Raw genomic sequence first — 18,820 nt, 5'->3', positions numbered from 1 at the left:
TGGCTGGTTCGCGGATATTACGAAACGGAGGAAACGCGAAGGAAGGCGGGCGGCCGGCAAATTTCGTCTGCGTTGCGAAACGCCATGCCTTTCGGCCGCGCCACAGTTTCGCAACAGTCTGGCAGCTTACCGTCTGCACGGCTGAGCGGTATTGAGAAAAAAAAAACGGTCTCCCATCGGAAAATCTTCGCAAATGAGATGGGATAAAAAAAAAAAGAGAGAAATATATCTCGTCGCCATCTCGGCCGTTTCTGCGCCATCGCAGGAAAGAAATGGCTCGAGCGAAACTCGCGCAGTCCCCGGGGGTTAAAGAAGACGAGACGCAGTTCAGCATGTTCCCAGACGGTTGTGCTCGGGTTATGCAACCGCGACCTGCTGGGGAGTAACAGGTACAACTCAGGACGGAAATAAAAAGGGGGATAAAACGGAGCAAAGATCTGTTCAAGTTTCCCACTTCCTCTAGTGACATTCATTGTGGCGGTGGTTTGTTTAAAAAATGCTCCGCAAGAGGCGCCACAATCGTTTAGCGCGGTAGACAGTAACGCGGAGGTAGCGCCACCGTTGACTGGCGGCAGGTGGTTAATCCTTCATGATTCACGACGAAGTCGGTTCATCCTTTATGCAGGCGCCATGGCCACGCTGCTTCGAGGCGATGGCTACCTTTAGTTTCTACTTATGGTGTTTTTTTATGCGGGGGCGTCCCCGCCCCCATGGCATGCTCGTTAGTCTTACCTCCCACAGCCTCGGCTTTTTTTCCCGAATATGCACCGCGGGGAGTGCTATACGCACAATACGCTCCACTGCAGGTTTTGCAGGCGTAACAAGAATGCTGTAAAAGCCAGAAATTTCGAGAGGCGGCAAAGGCGGAGATATCGGTTCGGCGAACAGCAAATCATGCTGGCTCCTAATCCTAGCCCAAGGTGAGAGGTTCATAACTAGTTTTAACCCCACGCCGACTCTATCCCTCCACCCTATCCTCTTTCATGCGATGACGGTAATGTCAGGGCGGAGGAACTACCCCTTTTGTGTTAACTACATGTCGCTACCACTAAAACTGCCTCACTAAACCCACGGCGGGTTTTAGAAGATGGAACTGGGATAAACTGACTGGAGGAGGCCGGAATTCGAAACGCACTTTGCTGGTAAGAACGATTCCTATACGGTATCAGGAAACCACCTGCAGATGGCAGTAGCTGATAGCCTGCAAAAATCCTCGCAGATTGCCATTACGCGAGTAAGGACCCTTTACTGAAATTCTGCTGATTGTACGTGAGACTAACAAGACTTTGTTCATAAGATATACCGTCCGCTGCAAAAGTTCGCAAGTCAGGCAGCCCGTGCTTGTGTATACCAAGCGTGTGGCACATACTAATATGCAGTGACCACTGCCACTGGCGAGACTCGCTACTGATAACGTCCAGGAGGAATTCCGTTAACGCTCGTGAAGTACGTGCCATCAAATAAAAGGAGCCGTTTCACCAAAATGCGCGTGAGTTCGGGCCCGTGATATACGTGCCACGGTGGTAAGTGCCAAGAACTGGGAAGACCAAAGTCTCTAACACCGACAATTATGAGGAAAGCCCCAGAACACCAACCCGACTCTTCCTTCTTCGACAGCGCTGACTGCCCTGCCCTCTATGCAAATACAGAGCACTACTTTTCCTCCTGTCCTGCCCCTTGTACGGCGAGCCTCCGCGCCCGCTACACTTCTGCCATCCGCGTTGAGACGTACGAAGGCTGGACGGCCCCCATGGCGACTCCAAGCGCTAGCTCAGTGCCTTGCTCGACTTTGTTTCGGAGCCGGGCGTCTTAACCCTATAACCCTAAACCCCCTACTACTCCCTTAGGCCTCAGGCCATCCTTGTCTACAAAGATGAATGAATGAATGGCTTATGGTTTATGGTTAATGGGGGTCTAACGTCCCAAAGCGACGCAGGCTATGAGGGACGCCATAGTCAAGGGCTCCGGAAATTCCGACCCCTTGGGGTTTTACAACGTGCACTGACATCGCACAGTACACGGGCCTCAATAATTTCGCCTCCATCGAAATTCTACCACCGCGGCCGTGATCAAACCTGCGTCTTTAGGGTCAGCAGCCGAGCGATATAACTGCTAAGCCAATGAATGAATGAATGAATGAATGAATGAATGAATGAATGAAGCATCCCCTCCATCTCCTTCCCTTTATTCATCTCTTGGAATGACTGGCTGTCGCTGGTGCTGCTGAAGATAAGGTCGCCCCGACCAACAGGGAGAAAGATATACTGAGCGCTTGGTTGCTTCTTCCGAAAAAAAAAGACGATGTCTCTACAGCAGGATACAACTTTAAAAAGCAGCAGTTGCTAACACTGGGCCGCGGTCCGCGACGTCTTGTATTTCTCCGCTGGCCAATCGCAACAGCAAACGAAATCTGCTTTCTAATGTTTGACTATATCAAACAATCCACGTATCAGAATTACAGAGCTCATAATTTTTTTCTTGTGATAAGCGCCTTTTTTAGGTAATAAGAAATGTTTAGGCAGCGGACTACTTTTTCGTCGTGGAGGAATTCTGTGCGCAGAGGCTGAACGTGGGCGGAGCTTCACTGCAGACTTAAATGTATCCGACTATATACACGGACAGCTGTTAGCAGCGCCACCACCTTACAAGTTTTATTTCAAACAATCAGCACACTTGCACTGAATGGAGGACTGGCAAATGAGATTCACGCCGCAAGACTGAAGTACCACTGCGACTGGTATGTGGTGCGTGATGTAAAGATATCGCACTGCAGATAGGACCGGCGCTCCAGCAGCACTATATAGACCAGGCAACGTAGCGCCACAACCGGCGCCGCTTCGAAGTCTTCCGAGCAGAGGCGGCTAACGATCGACCCAAAAATAACGCCTCCGCTCCCGCATCGACTGCGAGCCAGGCGCGCGCGCAGTCACACATGCATCCACCAAGCCGCGTCAGGCGCAGACAACTCCAGGTAAGCATAACCGAGGAAACAAACAGAAAAAGAAAACCGGCGCGCCATCACGTGAGCGGACATTATGGCAGACGGCAACGCACCACGTTCGATATTTATACATACAGGGCGTGTTAGTTTATTTGTATTTAGGCGTACATTAGCGAAAAATCAGAAAGCTATAACATGCAGGCGAACCTGGCAATTGCGACGAGACTGCGACGTGCCGGAGGACATTTAGGTTTGGTTTTGTTTCTTCGGGTTTAACGTCCCAAAGCGACTCAGGCTATGAGGGACGCCGTAGTGGAGGGCTCCGGAAATTTAGACCACCTGAGGTTCTTTAACGTGCACTGACTTCGCACAGTACCGAGGAGGACATTTAATGAGGGGAGTTCAAAATTAAAACAAATACGCTTCCTTGCTGACTTCTGTATTTGCTCGCTTCATCCGCGTGCTGTATTTATGCATCCGAATTTAAAACCTAGTCTGAATTTAAAGTACATTATCAAAACAAATTACAATACCGGAGAACCCGCGACGCTCGTAGCAAAGGCTGCGTTGCCGGAGGTGGACATTTTGGTTTGGTTCCTGGGCGTTTAACGTCCCGAAACGACTCAGGCTATATGAGGGACGCCGTAGTGAAGGGCTCCGGAAATTTCGACCGCCTAGGGTTCTTTAACGTGCACTGACATCGAACAGTACACGGGCCTCTAGAATTTCGCCTCCATCTAGAATCGACCGCCATGGTTGGGATCGAACCCGCGTCTTTCTGGTCAGCAGCCGAGCGCCGTAACCACTGAGCCACCGACAGACTTTACCAAACCGCTTTCTAAGCTCTCGATCGCTCGTTCGTGTACTCCGGGCCGAGTCTCTCGCTGCGGACGAGAGCAATTGAAGCGTTCACGGTAAGCGGTTGATGATGATGATGATGTCCTCGGGCTGAATGGCACATACCCACGGCGGGGGATTGGCCAGGGTGCATAGCGGATACAAACGCACTCAAGTACAGGGAATGGAGTATAATTAAATCTAAAATTTAGGACACAGAGCTAGAATTTGTACAATACAAAAAATACGGAGAAAGAAAAGTTGTGAATTCACATTCTAGCAGAGGAATCTACCAGATGAAATTATATAATTGTGAATAGAATCGAACACTGGTTTCAGGGCATATCCCTTGGCGCTTGCCCCGAAGGATAAGAGAATTGGAATAGATAGAGGAAGCGGTTACGGTATAGGTATAAGCATCTTCGTCTTCGATCCTCCACAAAGTTTCAAGGATGTAGCGACGAAGCTGCCACATCGCATGTGCATCTGCCGTCGGCGACCTGCCTTCACGCTGCGGCAGCACAGAAAGCGCAGTTTCCAAGAGGGTTAATCCCCGGCTGTCTCTCTTTTTTAACTCCCATATAGACGTATTAATGGTAAGGGTGTAACACCTCGAGGTGCCGCTCAGAAGTTCCTCGAATAATCCAAGAGGCAACCGATGAAACGGCGGAACCTAGTGTCCGGAAAAGTACCACTACGCGCTCAAGAGGGCGCAGCATATCACTTCCGGCACTGCGGCCGGAAGTGTGCAAGGAGGGTGGGTGCCTTACAGGAAGTCACCGGGGAGCATCAGAGCGGGCGACAGGAAATGCAACGAAAGCTTTGACGAGGAAGTACAGTACATGCCTCCCAGGGCAGAACGCCAGCAAACGACGGTTCGAAAAAAAAAAAATCGGCACAGATAACTCGAAGATCCAAAGCACTAATTTCTAGAGTTTCAATTTCAGGGCAGTGGGTCAAAAGGAAAACACATCTACCATGGCGAGCTCAGTTCGACATTTCGTGACTTTTATTGCTTTGGCTGCTGCTTGGCTGGATATGGTCTGCTGCTGGATCACTTTTTTTTTCTACTTCTACGGGCTTCCTAAAAATTCAGGGGGCACTTTGGCTCTCTAAAGTGCTGCAAGGCGAAAGCCTTTCCTGGCGCACTGTTTGGCATTGACTGCGAGACTGTTTGTGCTGTACTAGTGCTTTATTTGACTACACATTACAAATATACACTTTGACTGCCGACTTTGAGTGCTTCTTTAGCACGACTCTCTCTCTGTTTCGATGAGTTCGGTTGTATACATGGCTCTGTTCGCAGTAATGAAGTATGTAATGTGGTCACCCACGGACGCCTTACGCCGCCTGTCGGAGCGGACGACAACTATTTTATTAGTTGTCGTGTGCTCCAACAGGGGGCGTCATGCATCCGTAGGTGACCTCATTACTTCGAATCAGCGCACTCTGACGTCATAACCATTTCGACCAACCGAAAAGCGTGACACCTCTGCTAACAACCGTCTGTCGACAGCGATGAGGCATTAAAGGCTCTCGCCTTAAAAAATATCGCAAAAAGGTTATGCCGCGCTATGAAAGAAAAAGCAGCAGTGCAAGTTGGGCACATGTGGTGTTCTTAAACGGACATTAGAGACATCATACTAATCCCGTAGAGTCGGATGAGATTTGATGGTTATCACTTTAGGCTTAACCGACTCGAATTAAAGTTTCTTAACGTAGTTTACTTTTTGCAACAAGGCTAAACGAAGTATGCCCAGGTAGCACCGAAACGCTAAAACTATGTTGTTACTTTTTGTTGTTTTTGTAAAACGTTCATACATTGTTCTTAAGTGCTTTGTTTTTCAAGTGTTTCTTGTGCTACAAATAAACATTGGAATAACCTTTTCCTTAGCGTATTGAAAGATTTGAACAACAATACAGAATTTTCGTTAAAATGGCAAAAAGGAATCCAGCAAGGGCAGACCCGTTATTCCTTTTTCTCTCCCAACGTTGCCATTCGCGAGAGACCACAACACAGCCCTACTGAAACGTTCCATATGAGTAGCTCGTATGAAATTATGGGAGTATGGACTCCATAAGGTATAGAAAGTAAATATGGAAATCCATATCTCCTCTGTATCGGATTTATAAGCATTCCACAAAATGTCTGCACAATTTCCACACAGTGTACAAGACCTCATATGGAGTCAGTAAGTTTCCATACGGGCTTCTATATAGTCCATAACGACTCCATATGCTCCATACTGACTCCAAAACATTTCTTACGGAATCCTATGGAATTATAGAACTCGTCACAAGGAAACGTTCAGTAGGGAGCCGCATATTTGGAAACGCATTCTGTGGCGTACGCCTCGAGGTTAAACATCTGTTCCTTAATACTTTTCCAACAGAAATCGGCGTTTGGCTACTAACTCCAGGCCACTCCAGACGCAGACACTGCTCTTAAAATGTGGCGCCATATAGCCTACAGCACTCCGCGCGTAGAAATGGGGGCATGGTGATTTAGCGTGCGACGGCAACTGAAGCCATAATGCCCTATAGAAGAGGCCGCTGATGACCACAATAAATGCGATCAGATATGTAGATGGCCTGGACCAAGAGGCGAGGCACTGGACGCGAGCCCCGCGTTATAGTATATTCTAGGCACTATACCCGCGTGCAGTAGTAGTCCCCGTGGCACTGATCGTTCGCTTTTGTTTTTATTTATTTACTTATTTAAACACACTGCAGGCCCTTATCGGGCCCATGCAGGAGCGTTTACAGAACATTCCTGTTGTCAAGAGGAAAAAAAAAATGCGAGGACACTTTGGCAACTAAAGTGTTGAAAGGCGAAAGCCGAGGACACTAGGCCGTGACGACTTCCGGTGGATGTGACGTCACACCATTCCCGTGGCTATATCGATACCCAAATTATACATCTTTCGGGGATCTTAAGTGTTAATTACGCTTAATTACAGATTTTTCCATCTAATTCGACACAAATCCGAAGTTTTCCCGACCATTCTGTGACAATTTTCACTATGCCGTGACGACTTCCAGTGGATGTGACTTCACACCATACACGTGGCTATATATCGACGTCCGCGCTATTTCGACGCAATTTCGACATTTTGCCTAGAATTAACTAATTAACCTGCAGTCATCAAACTTGGCTTCTAGGTTCATTCTTTTCCTCCTCTATCTGAAGCAACCATTGTTTTTTTTTCTATCTTTTTTAGTTCCCGAGTTAAACGCGTGTGACACCCTTTGTTACCGGACGACAGTATGAGCCATTAAAGGGGTCGTGAAATGTTTTCCGAAAATTTTGAACGACGCGTGTATTTGGAATTCTGACCCTTCATTCTATAGTCTACCTTGATTCGTTTCATCGTCTGGGTTGACTGAATAGCGAAAAAAACTAAATTTCGGTTTCCCAGTGCGCGTCCCCCTCAACTCGCAGCAAACGTCATTTTAAGATTCCAATCAGAGGCTTCTGTCGTCAACACAACATGGCGGCTTAGCGAGGCCTGTTTAGCCATAGTTGACCGAGGTTACAGCACGCATATTTACTCGAATGTGGCACTATCGTCTGCTCAGAATGGAGTCTGCTAGCTGTCAAGCTGACACATGTGCGAAAACTTGGCCGGCGCGCCGCACCAGTCGCCCCTTGCGAACTGCCGCCTACTGCAAGCAGGGACACGGAGCGGCAAGCATCTTTGCGCCGCTAGACTCATGCCCGGGCCACATTCGGTGTAACACTTTGCCACCGCACACCAGCGCGCACACCAGCGCCTGCGCGCTGCTTGGCTACTGAAGTTCGCACCAGAAAAGACAAAATAGCGATGTTATCAGAAAGACTGCCGGCTGTACTCGGGCGGCGACAAAGCATGCCTGCCCACGTAGCGCGCTTTCGTCAACGGCGCTGGACGCGGGCGCGCCGGGCGACGAACTGCACTGCTCTCTGCAGGCTGCTGTTACGACTCATCTTGAGACCCGAGATGAAACGGAGGGAGATTCTACGTAGCGGCAATTTTGACGGGTCGTTTGACTTCAACTTGACCCCTCGATGACCTCACAGAAAAGGGCGACTTTCTGGGAAGTGGCCGACGAGGCTCTTCCCACACTCGGCTCGGCGAAAACGACCTCCCCTTCGAGAAGCAACCGACGACAGGAGAAGAAAGGGTGTCCCTCGTCTTGAAAAAAAGCCCGGAACGAATCAAAGGTAGCCTGTGCCTCAAAATCCCGTCGAACGTGTGGGCAGGGAACGACTGAAGTGGTGGAACCCCACAGTCGGAGCACAACTCAGCTTGCAGACACCTCAGCTGCAGGAAGACTCCAGGACTCGAGGAATGCGAGTTCGCAGACAAACCTGGGAGAGGTTGTACAGATGTGCCGTAGCACGTACACCCCCAGTTGGCAGTGACGTGTGGTGGCGATCTTTTGTGCCACGATGAGTTACCGCCTAGTGAGGAGGCTCAACAGGTCTTCGACAATGGTGCTGGTGCCGATCTTTTGTGTCGCGATGGAATGTCGCCTGGTGCAAGGGCGGAGTCTTGGGCTATATAACCTGCGACCAAAGTGGGCACGAACGCTCTGGACCTTCGGTAATAGGTCCATCCAGTGGCTCTGAGCCTTGGGTATCAGGCTCATCCAGACGCTCGACGCTATGAACTCTTAACGTTTGATTCTTTTTGTAAATTTATGTAAATAAGTGTCTTAGTTTCCTGCCATTAAATCCGCTTATTTTTGTAATCTCTAACCATCTGAAGTTCAAACCGTTTCCTCATCCCGGACGAGCCCCATTGGTGCAACAACAACTGGCCACGCTACCTCGAGCCGTAACTGGTGGCAGCGGTGGGGTCTGCTACCTTGCGTCTCAACAACTGGTGGCAGCGGTGGGATCCGAAGCCTGGGATCCGAAGCCTGGGATCCGAAGCCTGGGATCCGAAGCCTTGGGATCCGAAGAGACTGGTGAGATACGAAGACCCAACTGTGGATCAGCGATTGGGAATCTGAAGCTACAAGCGGCAACAACGGTCGGCCAGCGAGAGTGCAGCTGTCTTGGACATGATCACGTGTGTGGGTGAGTGCTTGGCTTTTCCTTTGATGTGGACCAGGTTCTAAGAGAGGGTTAAAATTTAGAACTGGTAGACACCTGTGCTTAAATCTTACAGGTTTGGTATTTTTGCATAGTTGTTTTGGAAATAGCTCAGACTCAGAACTATCATGGACCTACAGAAACTGCAGGAGTCGGACCTGTTGCTGTTGTGTGAGGAATTGGGAATTGAGACAAGGGGTTTGGCACGAAAACCCGCGATCATTCAGGCCATTACTGATTTGGGGGCAGATGATGAGGAGCTCATTGAAGAGTGGAGTCTCATCGAACAAAAAAAGGAAGAGCGAGAAAGAGAGGAAAAGTGGCGTCAGCGCGAACGTGAGAGGGAAGCAAAATTACTGAAGAAAAAGGCTGAGCTCAGTAAATTAGAAGAAGAGTTGAGGGAGAGGTTGGGATGTTGTCCCCAGCAAGTGGAACCTCTTCTCAACAAGATGGCAGATGAGAGGGGTGAAACGATTCTGCAGCGGGCGATTGAGCTCCGTAACTTAAAAGAGTTGAGCGAGAGGTCGCGCAGTTGTCCCCAGCAAGTAGTACCTGTTCTCAACAAGGAGGCAGGCGAGAAGTGTAAAACTATTCCGCAGAAAAGCCTCCGCGTGGAGAAAGAACAGGAAGAGCGAAACCTTTGCGAGGAAAAAGAAAGGTGTGACGCGCGTACTGTTAGCCCTGAGACAGATAGCGCGTTGGCAGATAAGACAGAGGTCCCGCGCCAGAAAGAATGCAGCGAGGTTCGGTGTGAACGCAATGACAAAGCCAGAGAAGGGACACCGCTGGTGCAGCTGGCGAGCGCTAGCAGTCAGGAAGTTAAGGCGGTACTAAGGGGCACAAAGAGTGAACGGGAATTGCCTGACGGTAACAGTGAAGCGCCAGGCAAGAGCCCAACGCTCGCCGGAAGGTGCCACAGAAACGCGATTGATTCTGTAACCCGAAATGAGTTTGATGCTGCTCCGAAAGAAAGGAGGCAGGAAAATGAGCTTTGGTGCTCAGATGGAACCACAGGAGTGGACGATTCAACAGTTGAGCCGCCGCCTGGCACTGTGAGTAAACCGCAAGTAGCGTCGCGGCGCAGGAAAAACCGCGAACGCGACAAGCGAATGAGGATTGCTAGGGCAGGTGTTAATGCTGATGCGAGGGCCGGCAAATTAACTCGGGACAGCACCACGAGAACTGTTGAGGGAAAGGGTAAACCAACAGTGTCATTTTCCCGAAGGCGGCTGGGCCCGAGGAAAGCCAAGGTCACTGCCCTTGCATGCCGAAAGCACCATTGTCCATCCAAGAAACATCGCGAACGCGACAAGCAATTGAGAAGTGTCAGTGCAGGTGTTGATGCTGAGGCAAAGGCCGGCAGATCAACAAGGGACGGCACCACGAAAGCAAATGACCAAAAAGGAAAATCAGTGAAATTTTCCCGAAGGCGGATGGGCCCGATGAAAGCTCAGGTGACTGCCCTTGCGGGCCGAAAGAGCGACAGACGGCATAGTCGTTGGACACGAGACGCAGGCTTTGCGCTACGAAGAATAGGGCGCGACAGCCACACAAAAGGGCGCCACAGAGAGCGCGTGAGTCGGAGGGGGTCGCTGCAGGCAGGGACAAAGAAATGGTGGAGGCACCCTTTCCACAGTAGGTCGAGCAGAGGCGGAACCAATCAAGCACGCAGTTTTCTTGAAGCACCTGCTTGTGGACCGGCCATCCGACCAAGACCGCGCAGGGCGCGGCTAAAGAAGGTCCAAGTCGGGGAATAAGTGTTTGCCTTTTTTTTTTTGGTGCACTGACTCACTGTAAAAAAACGAGACAGGGGTGAAGGCAAACGAGTTCCCATTTTTAGTGGTAATGCTGAGTGGTGTTAGTGGACTACAGGATTTTCACTCAGTTATGCAGCTTTTGGAGCTGTTTACTTTTTTTTGTACATGAAGGAAGGGACGCGGACTTCTTAGCTGTTCTTTTTTTTTTTTTAAGCAGTCCGGAATGCTCTTTAAGAACCAAAATTGCTACTAATAGTTTTTTTCGTGCGGTTTTGAAAGTAAATGTCTACAGTAGCAGGTTCGGTTTTTCTCAGCTTGCGTGGGTCCTGGAAGTTTTCAGTGTGGGCTTTTCTACAACGACTATGCTACCGAAATTGAATCCCTCTTTTGGAACTGGTTTGCTCGGAGGGAGGTTGAGTGCTTGCTTGCGCATGTGGTTGGGGTTTCAGAGACGCCTCAAAGAATTTGGCCGGCGTAATAGAAGACCACGTTGCGAGCGGCAGAGGGCTTCTGGCATACTTCTGGCATGCTTCTGCAAGTCGTCTCTTCGTGCAGCAGCGATGACTGCTACTCGCCGAGACTCGTCTGGCGGGGGAGGTAGCTGTTACGACTCATCTTGAGACCCGAGATGAAACGGAGGGAGATTCTACGTAGCGGCAATTTTGACGGGTCGTTTGACATCAACTTGACCCCTCGATGACCTCACAGAAAAGGGCGACTTTCTGGGAAGTGGCCGACGAGGCTCTTCCCACACTCGGCTCGGCGAAAACGACCTCCCCTTCGAGAAGCAACCGACGACAGGAGAAGAAAGGGTGTCCCTCGTCTTGAAAAAAAGCCCGGAACGAATCAGTGGAAGCCTGTGCAGCTGCGGCTGTGACGTCAACACGACACAATGCTATAGGAATGCGGACTGCGGACTTAGGAATGCGGACTCGCCAGTTCCCACGTGCGGGCTCTAAGCAGGTGTCTTAGTTGGCAGTGACGTGTGGTGGCGATCTTTTGTGCCACGATGAGTTACCGCCTAGTGAGGAGGCTCAACAGGTCTTCGACAATGGTGCTGGTGCCGATCTTTTGTGTCGCGATGGAATGTCGCCTGGTGCAAGGGCGGAGTCTTGGGCTATATAACCTGCGACCAAAGTGGGCACGAACGCTCTGGACCTTCGGTAATAGGTCCATCCAGTGGCTCTGAGCCTTGGGTATCAGGCTCATCCAGACGCTCGACGCTATGAACTCTTAACGTTTGATTCTTTTTGTAAATTTATGTAAATAAGTGTCTTAGTTTCCTGCCATTAAATCTGCTTGTTTTTGTAATCTCTAACCATCTGAAGTTCAAACCGTTTCCTCATCCCGGACGAGCCCCATTGGTGCAACAACAACTGGCCACGCTACCTCGAGCCGTAACAACTGGTGGCAGCGGTGGGGTCTGCTACCTTGCGTCTCAACACTGCCCTGGTCGTCGCTAGGCCTGTTTCGCATCGAAGTTGGACAGCGCTTTGGAAGTAGCCTGGGTTATAATAAAATGCCTGCTTTTGGCATCGCTTTACTGTCAACAGCATCGTCTCACAACAAAAAATATGGTCATTGTTGCGGTGCGCTCGGCAGCGGAGCTATATATAGCGGACGCCAGGCGCGCAAGCCGGACCGCAACGGCCGGGCAGCGGCAGCTGAGCGGCGGTTGTGGCAAGAAATTTGCTCGTATTACAGTTGCTGCTTCTACCAGCAACTCGGCATTGTTCAACGATCCTCAAACATGATCTATTTTCCACACTTCTTGCTCCCACAGTTTATTATTTACGTGAATAAAAATCTTTAGCTCATTTTTATGACGCCAGCGGACGGGATCCAGGTTTGCCGGCCGGCCTGCAGATTCGCTGTATTTCACATTCGCACCAGAAAAGACAAAACAGCCATGCTATCAGAAAGGCTGCCTGTTATATTCGAGGAGTGGCAGCATGCCGAGCTATCGGCAACGACGCCGCCTGCGGACGCGCCGGGCGATGAACTACGAGGCTTGCCGGCGGCCCTGGTCGTCGCTAAGCCTACCTGGTTTTGCATCGATACTATCGATACCGCAGCTGAGGGAGCTTCGGAAGTGGTCAGCGCTGTAAAAGGTACTACTCTCGCCACCCCTTTAACTGCGAACCTGTCCCATAATAAAATAAAGATATGCTCGATTTCCGCGACGCCAGCGGAGCTAGCAAATGCCAGCTATGCGAGCGGCGACCAGGCAGTAAATAAAGCGGTCATGGGATGAAATTTGCTTGTATTGCCGAATTAAATACTGCCAGCAACTCGGCATCAGCCAACGATCCTCAAAAATGATTCATTTTTGGCATTCATCTATTCCAGTGCTTGTTATAAGCGTGAACAAATAATACTAGCGTGTTTTTCTGACGCCGGCGGCCGGCATCCAGGCTGACAGGCCGGCCCCGAGAAACGCGCCCCCACGTCATTATGACGCTGGCGCTCTGCGCGCTCGCATTCTGCCCCTTGTCAGTGCGACGCGCCGCGTGCGGCTGAGCGCAGGCGGCGAGCTGCTGTCAGTCGTTGTTACGCCGCTCGCAACGGCACGTCGCGCGCCCGGCAAGTAGCAGTCATGCCGAGAGCCCGCGACACCTCTGCCTGCGGGAGCCCCGACCGTGAACCTCCGAACCCGGTCGTGGACTCGAGTCTTCATCTCTATCGCAAGGGGTGGGTTGACTCGCAGCCCCGTCTGCAAGTTATGCCTAACCCTCTTCACGCTTCTGGAATATATTCTTCTGCAGCAAAGAACAGAAGCGCGGAGCCGATGCGCGCCGCGATAGCTGACTCGTTCGTATCGAGTTCATGTAAACAGAGAGTCGTCGAGATGGGCTGGCCTTGCTCAGCTCGGTTCTCTGACTCAAACCACCGCTGTCAAGGAACACCACCTAGGTAGGTTCACGTAAGAAAGCATGGAGTTCTTTCCTTCCTCCATGTAAGCAAGGCTATGTCGAGCCGCTGATACTGAAGCCAAGGAGGATGGAGAAGCAGAACCGAAACCGAAACTGGTCCCAGGTCAGTGATTGATGTATGACCACGTGCTGCAGTTTAACGCGTGCAAATAATTGGAAAACCTTGTTTCACTTTCGTAATTTCTCATAGAGCTATTATTTTAGGGCAAACGAAAGTTGAAGATATCTGTACGTTTCTGAAGATCTTAAAATGACGTAGTCGAGTAGTGCGTGTGCCAGCCGACGGCGGCGCATGGTCGTTTCATGAGCACAAAAAGGCAGCGATTTCGAACGGGCTTTATTAAATGCAGACTCAATATTGAGTGGAAATATTTCGGAATCAGCATGTCTAATGTTTATGGAAGCAGTAAAAATTAAAACCGGGCAGCTTCATTTTCTTTTCACAACCCCTTTAAAGGCTTTCGCCTTAATACACAAAATAAAATAGATGTTCCCTCATCTAAAAACAGAAGAAAAAAAGGGAGACAATTTAACATATACGGAAATTTTCTTGATATAATTAACAAACGAATCTATGGACGTGCACCTTCGCAATGGGCGCGCGCATTATGAAAGACCAGGAGTGCTAAGAGATCGCTCCGGACAAAAGCCTGACTAAAGAACAAGAGGTTACGTGGCGTCGTCTACAGACGAGATCGATACGCACCCCATCACTCCTCGTGCGTATTTATCCAGACCTTTACAACCCATGCTGTAAACACTGTGGCCAACGAGCCACCTATGATCACATCCTGTAGGACTGCAAAATAGAGCCACCTCCGGGTGATCTAGTTACCGCTCCTTCTCTCGAGCGGTGGGAGACCGTGCTGGCTAGCTCTGACCCCAGAAAGCAAGTTCTGGCGGTGGAGTGGGCTGACAAAGTCGTCGAGGGCTACGTACTCTCGACCACTTAAAGCGACCTCTTCCCAAGCTCTTTCCGGCGAATAAAATGTTTTACAATCAATCAGCAGCAATTTCAAGAGGCGCGCTCGCACGCGACGGCGACATACACACAAACTATTACCTATAGTCTCTGGTGGGAAAGTCATCGCACCGACGCTGTCCAAACACAAAAAGAGTTTGTTCATGCGATGTCTGTACAGAAACTTGCTCTCGGAAGTTAGCAAATTCACTGTTACAAGCAGCGGCCTGCTGATAAAAGTTGTATGATATGCAATAAACTCATGCAGTTTGTCATCCAAATGTCATACAATTATCATACAAATCATAAAAATTATAGCTGTCATTCAGTTTAGCAAAATCATACACTTGTCATACAATATCATACAAATGCATGACATTTGTATGACGAAGCCTGTCTGAGGTTATTGATTCATACAACTTTTGGGCGCTTGACGGGTCATTTTCAGTAATCGTGACTGAAGTTCGGGTGGAGAAGTCCGTCGTCGACACCATCCGAATCCGCAAGGTCACGTGGTCAAGTACAAGCGGGACGCGTGGGTACGATGTGGACGAATGGGGTGCGATCACATCGTGTTGAACGGGTTCAATACACAGGATGACTCCGGCGAAGCCTGTTATTCGCTCACGGGAAGAGGAACTTGAGTTCTAGGCGCTAACGTGCGGAGGCGAGCATAGGCACACTTCGATAAACACGATGTCAAAAAAAAAGCGAGCGCAGCGCCTCTAACGGAAGGAACGCGGCGCGCCGCGTCTAAAGGTCACGCGTGGCTACCGGCGTAGCCCATCTCACACCCTGGTATGACGTCACGCTACGACGTCACTAGGCATGGTGTGACGTCTGAGGTCGTTCTAAATGTCACGCGTGGCTACCGGCCGCCGCTGCGCGACGGCTCGACAAGGTGGCCTATCTCTCACCCTGGTATGACGTCATAGGTCATCTAAAGGTCATACATGGCTACCGGCCACCGTTACACGAAAAGCTGTTCTTGGGAGTAGTATTGCTTTCGCAATAAAATGTCAGCCCGTACATTCAAAATGAGGGCGAAGAGTCCGTGTAGTTTTCTTTGTAACTATACGCTACTACCACTTGCAAAGCGACAAAGGGAGGGACAGGTACGTCTACTGGGTGGTATATAGTACGAGGTGCAAAGGATACGTATATCTTGTCCTTCCTGTAGCGCGTCCTCAGGTTGTTGTTGATGGTGTCCTCGTCGATGCGGCTGAGCGCCGTCATGTCTGGCAGCCCGAGCTCCGGGACGCGCCCTGCGAAGACAGAAGTTGAGAGGGCACTGTTACGCAGGGCTCTCTGTCGAGTCGACGCTGCTCTAGAATATCGTTCGACGGTCTCACAGAAGCTTGAATGAATGAATGAATGAATGAATGAATGAATGAATGAATGAATGAATGAATGAATGAATGAATGAACGGCGGGTGAAGAAAACAAACGCTTCAATGTTCCCGCTTAACGGACCTCGTCCCCGTCAGTAGCGACAAGCAGAGCAGTTCAGTTCATGAGTTTATACAAGGTAACTGAATTACAAGAGTGAGGCTTGGAATACAAGCTAAAACAAGAAAAAAAAACACGGCCGAGAGGTGTCCACCCAAGGAGAGGATCGGCGACGGTGGCGCCACGCCTCTGGAACGATGGATTGGAGAGGGGCGGGTTAATGACATCCTAGTAGAAATCAAGAGGAAGAAATGGGCTTAGGCAGGGCATACAATGCGAATGCAAGATAACCGCTGGTCGTTAAGAGTGACGGAGTGGATTCCAAGAGAAGGCAAGCGTAGCAGGGGTGGCAGAAATTTAGATGGGCGGACGAGATTAAGAAGTTTGCAGGGATACGGTGGCCGCAACTGGCGAAGGATAGGGTTAATTGGAGAGACATGGGAGAGGTCTTTGCCCTGCAGTGGGCGTAGTCAGGCTGATGATGATGATGATGCTAGTCGAAGAATGAGTATGTATGGAAGCCCGGAAAGGTAGCTCAGTAACTACACGGATATGCACGCTGCTTTTAAATTCTTTACCTCAATACAGAGTGCAGTAAAAATACCACAGCAGCTGTCGCTGAATCTCACGTTAGACGGTGGTAACCGTCCTGCGAGTTTTTTTTTATATTTTGCCATTTTTTCTTTTATTTCTCTCTTTTCCTAACTATATTATTTAAAACAAAAAGCGCGAATGAGAGAGCAGCAGCCATTAACTATAGTAGGATATACAACGTAAAAAAACAGCAGTTGCTAACACTGGGCCGCGGTCCGCGGCGTATTGTATTACTCCGCTGCCCAATGGCAACAGTAAATGAAAGCAGCTTTTTACTGTTTGGCTATATCAAACAATCGACGTATCGGAATTCTAGAGCTCATAATCTTTCTGTTGTGGTAAGCTTCTCGTTTCGGTAACAAGAAACGTTTAAGCAGCGGACTACTTTTTTGTCGTGGAGGGATTCTGTGCGCGGAGGCTGAATGTGGGCGGAGCTTCACTGCAGACATAAGTTGCATCCGACTATACACTCCCCCAACTGCACCCTGCCGCCGGAACCAGAACTCTGTCTCATCGTCGTGACTATCTCATCGGAGAGAGTGGGTGTAAGCATGAAATACACTGCAGGAAAGGCGTACCGTAATCTTGGACAGCTCATAGATATTGATAGTCGCACTCAAGTCCTGGAGAGTGCCTCATCAACCGCTCTTTAGCTTTTCTTCGCGAGAGACAGCGTGCTCGGCTTTCTTAGCAGCTTTTTATGCATGGGGACACGGGCGACCAGCGCTCGCCACGTGCCGAACACCTAACTAACCTAACCACACAACCTGGCGTTATGTTTCGGGCGATGGGCGGACCCTCTCCCCTTAATGCACATACGGAGACCCAACGAAGAACGAACTAGGAACCCCTCCTCTCTATCCACCAGCTCAGCAACACTTTCCGGCCCTGACGGCTATCCGACCAAGACTATTGCAACAACCATTTCTTTGATTTCGTCTCATGTCCTTATCAACGATACTGTTTTGTACCGGCCCGCCGGACTTTTTTAATTTACATGTTTGTTTGCCATGTAGTAGGGGGCTGAGGCCACGTCAGGCAACATTGTGCCTTTAGCCTCAGCCCCCTCTTAGGCAAACGTCTAAGCAAGAAATAAAGGGGGAGAAAACCTCGAAACCCGGCCGGCATTTATTTCCACCTACGTCATCCTAAGTTCCTTATACTGCTATCACTCTTGAGCTATAAACCCCCTGTAACAAATACGAAGCCACTCCAACAGCCAGTCATCCGCTAAGCGGCCAACCCGTTCGTGTGACAGCGGTCGGGCTGGCCTGGAAATACCCCTTTTATTTTATTTTATTTTATTTTATTTTCAAAACGATTTTTATTCGGAGGAATTCACTGATTTCAGCCCGCTACATTCTGTGGTACGGGTCGAGCACTTTCATTCCTCCTTGTCTGCCCCAGCGCAGCATTTGTTTGTGTTGCATGAGCGCTGTAGTTTTTTTTTTTTTTTCACGGCTTCGCGTCACATTTGCGAACGCCATCTCTGCCAGAATCGAGGCTCCCAACCTGGCCCTCCCGTCCCAGCATCTATTGCGCTTTCCCTCACCCGCTCGCAAACTTTCACGTGTTTTTCGGTGGACGTCCAACATACAGCTCTCGCTGTAAAACATTTTCTGTCACCAGGTAAGTGCCGCTGTAGTTCTAACGGGATACATGAAAGGACAAGAAGAATGAATTTCGAGGACGCGTACTGGTTATGCCAGAATTTACTCCCTACATTTCTTCCAGTAGCGCGGGTGTCCAGTCAAAAGTTGCAAATTTCTATCTCCCTTTCTGCGAGTTTTCGTTGGCAAGGTTGACCGTGTCTAATATATATATATATATATATATATATATATATATATATATATATATATATATATATATATATATATATATATATATATATATATATAGCAAACAAGGGAAGGGGGTGAGGGGCTCGTTATAAATATGAGAGAAGCCAACAGCCACAGAAACCAAAGTCCACAGGGGATTTTTAATTTATTTATTTTGTGGTGTTGATCAATTTAGAATATTACTGAATATGTTATCGCTTAAAGCTAATTGATTAGAAAAGCAGATGAAAAAACAACCACATGCCGCCGGTGGGAACCGAACCCACGATAACGTTCCACGTCACACCAGCGGTAACTCAGGACGTACTACGTCCGCCGCTTACGAACGTGGGTGGCGCTGATGAACACTCTAAAGTACTCTAAAGGTTAGGTGACTGGTAAACATAAATACCCCCGAAAGCAGAAGATTTGACAGCCGTCGCCG

At 49.4% G+C, this 18,820-nt stretch overlaps 1 protein-coding gene across 1 annotated transcript in view; it reads right to left on the bottom strand.

Moving 5' to 3' along the window:
- Myo81F (unconventional myosin 81F) overlaps nt 1-18,820 on the bottom strand; it is a 110,814-nt gene that overhangs the window by 66,061 nt on the left and 25,933 nt on the right. Inside the window, exon 2 of the mRNA XM_089561138.1 lies at nt 15,668-15,774. Within this exon, the coding sequence (XP_089417264.1) occupies nt 15,668-15,774 (107 nt within the window). The remainder of the gene's footprint in view (nt 1-15,667; nt 15,775-18,820) is intronic.

The sequence above is a fragment of the Amblyomma mixtum genome, chromosome 9, assembly GCF_055824585.1.
Source record: "Amblyomma mixtum isolate Tamu chromosome 9, ASM5582458v1, whole genome shotgun sequence".
NCBI lineage: Eukaryota > Metazoa > Arthropoda > Arachnida > Ixodida > Ixodidae > Amblyomma > Amblyomma mixtum.
This window is presented reverse-complemented; position numbering and strand designations above follow the sequence as displayed.